This window comes from Candoia aspera, chromosome 5, assembly GCF_035149785.1.
Source record: "Candoia aspera isolate rCanAsp1 chromosome 5, rCanAsp1.hap2, whole genome shotgun sequence".
Taxonomy (NCBI): Eukaryota; Metazoa; Chordata; class Lepidosauria; order Squamata; family Boidae; genus Candoia; species Candoia aspera.
In genome coordinates this window covers 45,291,049-45,299,481 of record NC_086157.1, presented here as the reverse complement: position 1 = coordinate 45,299,481, position 8,433 = coordinate 45,291,049, and the positions used below count along the sequence as shown (strand labels likewise).

General features: G+C 40.7%; 1 protein-coding gene across 1 annotated transcript; it reads right to left on the bottom strand.

Moving 5' to 3' along the window:
• Window positions 1-796: 796 nt before the first annotated feature.
• TMSB4X (thymosin beta 4 X-linked) lies at window positions 797-3,017 on the bottom strand. The gene is made up of 3 exons (XM_063305096.1): window positions 2,880-3,017; window positions 1,562-1,675; window positions 797-1,260 (listed from the first exon to the last, which is right to left on the bottom strand). The coding sequence occupies exons 2-3, from the start codon at window positions 1,659-1,661 to the stop codon at window positions 1,226-1,228; spliced, it is 135 nt and encodes a 44-aa protein (XP_063161166.1). The 5' UTR covers window positions 1,662-1,675; window positions 2,880-3,017; the 3' UTR covers window positions 797-1,225.
• Between the last annotated feature and the right edge of the window lie 5,416 nt (window positions 3,018-8,433).

The window sequence follows — 8,433 nt, the reverse complement described above, 5'->3', positions numbered from 1 at the left end:
AGAACTGCAGACATCAAAAAGATCACATGCTTTCCATACATGGACTAGATTCAATTGCTGAACAGAACCAATTTTGAGAGGTAAAATTACAATTCATAACCTACATCAAGCCATAACCATCAGGTAAGCAGGTGAACAGCTTAATAGCAGAATCAAGCAAAACAAATAGCTTCAATGTAATCATGTAGATTCGAGTAATGCCATTTGACTCAATTCTACTTTGAAAATGGGAAATCTGCCATTGAGATCTTACTGCAATGATAATATAGCCTTTGAATTAACATTAAAAAAAATATAAATCATGCTTTCGTTAAGATACACATCCAATGGAAACTTCAGCAGATCGCAAGTGCCATAGACAATACCCACCTCTGAATCCAATAACCCACTATCGGTGGAAGAAAATCCTGAAAGTTTTAACATACGTGCGCATCAGGGAAAATGCCATAGAATCCCATTGCTCTTAACATGGGCGGTTCCTTCCAGTGCTCCAATATATTCCTACCTGTGCTAAACTCCTAACAAATGTAGCATGCCCAAGAGTTGTACTGATAAAACAAGGACAGATTAGATTTGGAAACATCAGATCCACCAGCACTAAGGTGTGTTTTTCTAAAGAATAATAAAGCATTTTTTTTTCAAAAAAGAAAAAAAAACGAAGCTTGATTCTAGTCTCAAACTGATGTAAGAATTCCAGGATTCCTCCATGATAGCATTTAATTCCACATGAGCACAGGCATTTATGCTTCTTCGTTAGGTAATATTATCCAAAAGAACAGATAGCATAGCAAAGTAATCCAGGTTTTAAAACATTTTATTTGCATATTAAAAAAATTGTGCATTCCAATAATTAAAATTATTTGAACAAAAAAATGGCACTCGATTAAAATGCATTTTACAGCTCGCAGGACCCTGGTACAGCTTTGCGTATAATCATGTGTTATTAGATTACTGTAGTCCCTCCTAGAATCTTCTTTCAAGAAACATGCAAGCTTTCGTGCCACCGGACCAGAAGCTGGACAGGCAGATGGAAAGGAAAGCGCCTTCGTTCAGCATCAGTAGTTTGCTCTGTTCACTTTTTCTTTTGGATGTGAAAGGGGCAGTACAGTCATTTAAACTTTATCCAACTCTTTGCATCTTACAAAGTTAAAACAGCTAAAAGAAGTAAAATAAGAAGGCAATGCTTGTGGAATGTACAGTGCATAATTTGGAAGGGCCCATTTCATTACGATTCACCCGCTTGCTTCTCCTGTTCAATTGCTACAAAATAAAAAGGGAGGATGGGTGGGGAAGGGGAAAGAACAGAAAGAAAAAAAAATGTGAATTGTACAATAGGCATCCAAAATGCAAATTTTAAAATGCCAATCTGTTAAAATTTGGACTTTGCTACACAAAGTGTTTTTAATTTCATGCATATATAAAAATTTATGTACAGAAATGTATACTACTTATTAATGAAACCCCCAGCAACATTAAGAAGTTGGTAAGAAAGAGCATATGGAAGATGGTCTGACTTCTTTGTCTCTGTGGCCCACGCCCTCTTTTCTAAGATTTCACCTACTTTCTTTTGAAGGCAGTGGGTTTTTCTCTTGTGTTTCTGTCTTCTTCAACTTAGACTTGTCAAATTTCTCAATTTCAGCCATATCTGGTTTGTCAGACATAGTTGTTGCTTGATCTGTGCACAAAAGGATTAAAAAAAAAAATATTGTTATAGTACACCACCCTTCCTTCAGAGACAGTTCCTTGATTTCACACCAGACCTCTCAGCTTCTGCATATTGCTTTAATACCACATGAGACCGCTTATTTTTAAATCCTGTTTTATATCTTTGCCATGTATTCAGGGTTAACCATTCATCTATTTCTTTTTTTCAAGGAAAAAAAAAAATCTAACTGCCGCACACCCACGTGGCAGGATTTCTGACGAAGCCGTTGGGGGAGGGGGGAGTGATGCATTAGATTAAAAAAAAGCATTAGAAGTGAAAATCATGTTGGAAATGAAAATTAATCCGCTTTCTCCCCTTAAATAAACTAAACCTCATCGCGGGGGAGGGCGTGGCTGGATAGCAATCTCGCGCGCGCTCTCTGCAGCCAGCTTGTGCATGTGTGGCGTTTAGAGAAAATCAAATAAAGGCAAATTTGTTGCGAGGACGCGAAAGAAAGCCCAGATGAGGATCGCAGGCGATGCTAAGCACAGCCTCCATCTTGGGCGTCTGGCTCCGCAGTTCAGACGACGGGCGCCCTGCGTTCTCCACAAAGAGAAGCCCCAACCACCGCCCTTTTCCTCGTTGCCGCACTTCCTCCTCCTCAGCGCCCTCGGGTTCACAATGCCGCGCACAGTTAGACAAAGACGAGCCCTTCCCAACTAACCAGGCGGGCGACAGACGGGGCGCTAAGGCGCAACCACTGCCACCTTCCAATTAACCCATCGCGCCCGAAGCTCAAGCGCTCTGCCTTCTTCTTCCCGGAGGCTCAAGACGTCCGCGAACGCCCAGGGCACTGCACAGCCAAGGCGGAGAGCGCGAGGGGCACGTGCACCTCCCCCCCGCATTTCCCTTCCCGAGAAATCCCGGAGGAACAGCAACGAGGTTCGGCTACAGAATGTAATCCGACCAGGAACCTCCTCCCGCTATTGTACTGCGTCTCTCCACGTTCTCCCATTTGCAGCGCCACAAACCCCGAGCTGTTCCACGCAACTCCACCGCCGATGGAGGCGTCAGGGATCGGTTTCTCCGCGCCCCCGTTCAACATAGCGCCGTTCCATCCCCTCGGAAATCGGATCTAGCTCGGACGCCACCCCAAGATTTTGTCCCAGCAAAAAGGGGAGCTGAAAAACACAGAAACATGCAAAGCGCGCTCGAGTTTAAGCTGCACCCTCACCAGTGAGACCGTCCCAATAGATGCAGCCCGAAGCCTTCCTGCAGCCGCTCTGAACCGTAATATAAAAGGAGCGTCTTGCTGCGTGACCAGTTATAGCTCCACTTTTATGCAAATTGCAGTGATGTCATCCCGAATATGCTTAACTGTTTCACCGCCATTGCAAAACTCGACTTCCCCTTAAAAAAATCATTAAGACAATGTTCAGGCATGAAATGGAAAACCCCTCCAATTAACCCGCCCCTGAACAAGAAGGAACGATTTGTCCAGGTTTCGGTTCTCCCGAAGCAAGAAATGTTACATGGGCTGGGTTTTCAACAAGCGCATTTGCTAGCAAAAAGGGAAGGGCTGCCTTTCTTTAGACACGGCTTTTATTCCCGGTCCGAGAAATGATTTCACCATGAGGCTGCAGACCAATAACGCGCGCAGGAGGCCTACTTTGGTGCGAGGGTTTGAAATTACGACGCAGTTTTATGTGTTCACGTTATCCTGTATCCCTTCGGCCAGAATTGCGTGGTGGGGGAGGGGTATCCCCATGCAGCTTTGGAATTTAGTTGTACTGCTGGGGATTCCGAAAGCGCAAACAATGGCTGCTGACGGAGGAACCCGTAGTAGGCAACGCCTAAATTCAATTTTTTATAGAAAAACCATCGATGGCTATTTTTAAACTGGTTAGCTAGTTCCAAACCTGGGGGAGCGTTTTTATTGATGTACACTAAGTATTAGAGGTGAAAAAGCAAACATTCTTATTCCGGATACCTTTACAATGCCGTAATATTTTTCAGAGCTTAATTCAGATCTTCACTGAGGACAAAGAATCGCAGGATTATGAGCTAATTGAGAGTATAAATATGGCGTGAAGGTAACCAGAAGAAAGGATTATTTCTCAACAGGCATTCCTTCACATTTGCAGGAAGTTGTGTGTCAGAGTTGTGATAGGATACACACAACCAGAAACATCTTGTAAAGTTAAGTGTAAGGAGCGTAATCGCTGATTTCTCTATGCCTGTTTCCACGAGGGGTTTTGTGGCTCAGATTATTGCACAGCCTGATATTTTGGAGATCCGTCTCTGCTGTTATTAAGCAATATCTTCTGCTTAATCAGATCACGCGGATTTCCTCATTTGTAGCGTCCCCTCCTCCCCATTTCCTTCAGAGCGAGAAAGGGGGGATTCTGACTGGCCGCCAACTTTTCCAATTTCTTCTGCAGTCCCTGGAAAATCTCACGTGCCATGCTTTCTTCGAGGTTCAACAGACAATAGCTCTAGTGTAAGGAGCTTCCCATTCCCCTCACCCCACACCCCACCCCCGTTGTTATAAACCATGCGTTCTTGCATGCTTCTGTCTGAAGAAGCACAATTTAAGAATATATTGTAGAAGTAGAGAGGGAAGATTTTTGAAAGAGGCACCACTTAGGTGAGAAAGGGCTAGAAAAATTGCAGGTTTACTCAAGAATTCCAAGGTGACACATCTGAGAGATTAAACGTTTGTTATGAGAGTCATAAAGTCTGGACAATATTGAGACAGACCTCTTTAGAAACATGGAGGAGAAAGATAGGAAGAAAATACAATCAGAAAACATTGTAATGTTTACATTGGTTGGATTGTTAATCAGAAACATGAAAGGAAAGACATCTACAAGATATTATGAAATTAAGTTTTTATATTAATTTTCCTTGAGGTGATTGCTTCATCTTTCACATTTCCCAGATTATTTGTTTGCATTTGTTAGTTTATACAATCATGAAAACTTGCCGATTGATCATCAACTCAGATTATGACGAAATCCTGATTTATGGCAACAAAACCAACAAGCTAACCATAGAAGTGCCTTCTGCAGTTTTATAAGCATTTGAATAGGGAACTCAAACTTCTTCCTCTCCTAACAAACCGCAGGATGTTCGGTTCTGCTGCTAGACAAACCAAGTGTGGGTGTATGAGCTCATTCATTGTCATTATGTGGCCATTTGGGAATGGGGTTGGCGGGTGCCATATGTTACAAGAAGGTCTCTGTATGTAAATACCATAGGTACATAAATATATGGAACTGCTGTCTGGGAGAAGAACATAATGTGGTCAGTTGTAAACGATTGGCATGCAGGAACATCTGGATTCAATTCCTCATCCCATCATGTAGGGCTAGAAAAGACTCCTACTTGAAATCCAGAAGAAACACAGTCCTGCTAGGACAGATAACTTATAACCAGATGGACCAATTGGTCTGATTCAATATAAGGCAGCTTTCTGTGCTATTCAGAATGGAAATACCCTGTGAGATCCTGAGTGAGTCTTGACATCTCCTATTAATGTTCAAGAATTGTCAACCTCTAATTTTACAGAGACTTCAATGACAGAACCTTGCACTAGATCCATCTCCAGCCTGGTGAGCTTTGGAACAACCTCTGCTGTGGGGTTTGGTTTATATTTGTGCAAATGTGTACAGTAACTCAGTTCATGTAAGTTATGCTCATAATTCATGATGAGGGGAAAAGAATGCCTATCCTTCCTGATACTAACATTTTACAAGAGATGCTGTTTTTGAAAGGACACACCTAACTATTCCTACCTCAGTGGAAATAGCTACATTCCAGAATTAGCCAGACCAGATCTATCAACCATAGAATGGGAAAAAAGCTACATCCTACTGATAAATCTAACTTTGCAGGCTCCCATCAATAAAGTAGCTACAACCTAAAGCTCAAGAATTAGTGTAATCAAATTGATTATGCAGAGAACAGGTTTTTGGATTGTCCCACTTGAGTTTGCAGCAGAAGGCATGTCTGAATACTCTCTTGGGAAAATAAATCTCTGTGGGCCAAGAACACTGTGTATATTTGCAGAAGATACAGTCAGGCAATTTACCCCTTGAGCTTGATGTGGTATAGGTTAAGAACAATTTTATAGCAATTTGTAGTTTCTGCAAAGCAATTTTCTCCCTGTGCTTGATTACAATGTGCAGAATGCTCAGCTGGGAATTCAGGAAACTATAGTCCAATGCATGTATTTTATGTTATTTTATATTTCATTTTATTTTATTTTATATCCCGCCTTTATTATTTTTATAAATAACTCAAGGTGGCAAACATACCTAATACTCCTTCCTCCTCCTATTTTCCCCACAACAACCCTGTGAGGTGAGTTGGGCTGAGAGAGAGTGACTGGCCCAAGGTCACCCAGCCAGCTTTCATGCCTAAGGCAGGACTAGAACTCTCAGTCTCCTGGTTTCTAGCCCGTTGCCTTAACCACTGGGCCAAACTGGCAGTGTGCTAGGCTTGGGGGATGCTGCTGTAGATCGTTGTGTCACTGGAAAGATACCCAGAACAATCTGTGGATTCCAGTGTTGGTTCAAAGGTTCATTGAAAAGTAATGGTCTTAAGCACCTTCCAAAATATCAGAAGGATAGGACCTTGCCTACTTCCCAGAGCAACTGTTACACAATTATGGTGGTTACTGCAGAAAAGGACCACCTTCTGGTTGATACTTCTTAATTCCCCTTGAGGTAGAACCTTCAGCAAGACCTCTCTAGATGACTGGTCAGACATATGCAGAGCAAAGCAATCCCTAATATAACCCAAAGCTGCAGTGTATAGGGTTTTCTAGGTGGTGGTGAGTACTTCTGAACTGGGGTGCTTCTAAAATGGGTGTAACTCTACTTATGTACCAAAAAAGTAGCATGGTAGCTACTGATTGCATGACTGATGCATCTAGCTATAATTCTTAAATATATATTCGTATTAACAAGTACAGCTAAAACCAGGCAAGCCACAGAGGTGTTTTCTCACCAAAATTGCCAAAGAAAACAGCTCTGGTTGTTTATATATAACTAGAGCAAATATTCAATTAATCTGCACTATTGGACTGCATAGATGGCCCACAAAAATTAGTATTTCATGACTTGGCTTCCCACCTATAAAATGTTGCTGTAATTTTAATAAATGAAGAGTTTAAAGGTCAAGTTATAGTATTTGGTACAGAAGTAAAATATACTAATAATGACATGAAATAAAATTAGATATTTTATGATAGATGCTTAATTTAATAGTCTTGAATGTGGAATCTATACTGAAATTGGTGGAAGGAGAAAAAGCGAAACCCATCTGCTTTTGAAACTGTTATCTTTAAAAGGCACAGAGCCCACACTTTTTCAGTAAAATAGGGAGAGTTGGAGTACATTTAATAAATTTAATTAAGGGTCCTTATATGTCTCTAAATAATGTGTATGATATTTATTTATGTGAGGGTTTTCCCACCCTTTGCTATAGTCCTGGCTCAGCTTCATGTAGTCAGATTTGCTTATTCCACTTGTTTAGAAAAACCATTAAGCCAGTTTTCTAAACATCATGAGACTAATTTAAAAGTTGCCATTAGGATTGTTGGCTTATTGAATTTATAAATAGCTTTATAATAATGTTCTACAATTTTGTATACTCCACAGTATCTGTTGTAGTAAATAATACTTTTATCAGGGCCAATGAAAATGACACTGAGTGTTACTTTGTCCAGAATGCTAAGTGAAACCAATTCATGTGTCAGTAACAAAATGCATTTCGTATACAATCTTCATCTTGAAACTAACTTTGGGCTGCAGAATGCCTCCTGGTCATACCAGGTGCAGGGTTGTCCACAGGTGTGATAAAAGAGTGCACAATCACAAAACATGTGAAAAAGGGGTGGGACTTCTATTATACAGTATACCATTCTGCCTATTTTGAACCCCACCCCCAACACACACCTTGACCAGGAGATTTAATTTTTGAATTCTCTTGCTTCTTCCCCAACTCTTGATTTGTGCAAAATCTGCTCAGTGAAGAACACTGCAGAAGTAAGAAGCTTGCACACTCTTTGTCATTTTGATGTAAGCATATCCAGCAATGGGTTTTGGATTTTTGTCTGATGGACAAATGCAATATGATTGTTTTTTGTATTTTTTTCTATGCCTTCAAGTTCTCTTCCATTTAATTAAGATTTAAAAGATTACAAAATATAAGCTGTTTCTTTTTTTAATTGTGTCTTGCAAAAACCCTAAAACCACAAGGCTTGCACTTCTCACAAGAGGTGGGAGCTCAGCTAGCGAGCAGGTCTCTCTAATTTCTTTCTTTTGCTTTACTTCTCACTTGTAGCAGGCAGTTTGCATATTGGGAGAAGAATTATGAAAGGACAGTGTGTGGATCATGGCCAAGCCTGTCACCTTTTATGGATGGTGGGGTAGCATTAGAGATGGATGGATGGAAGGAAGGAAAAAGGGAAAGAGGGAAAGAAAAAAGCAAGTCCAGGGCATTACAACTCTACTTGATGTATAGCTTTGAATGCTGAATGATCCCCAGATGAAGATGTATTTCATTTGCTCTTATGTGTATTTTTATTCTCCTTTTCTAATTTTGTAATGGTGGTTTTATTAATTTTATTGCATGAAAACAAAAGGACAACATCCTTTTGAAACACTCTTCCTTTTTATTCTCTCAGGATGTTGACAAAGCAGACAAAACGTAGCAAGGTGACCATCACAGAAGTTAAAGCCTTGCCAAAGTTATAACAGAAGGAGACCACTCTTTTTTGA

Bases quoted from the DNA above. Each gene is read 5' to 3' on its own strand.
- TMSB4X (XM_063305096.1), bottom strand. From the start codon at position 1,661: ATGTCTGACAAACCAGATATGGCTGAAATTGAGAAATTTGACAAGTCT. The intron at 1,261-1,561 runs GTAGGTGAAATC...TTTATTTTGTAG, and splicing joins CCCACTGCCTTCAAAAGAAA to CAATTGAACAGGAGAAGCAA.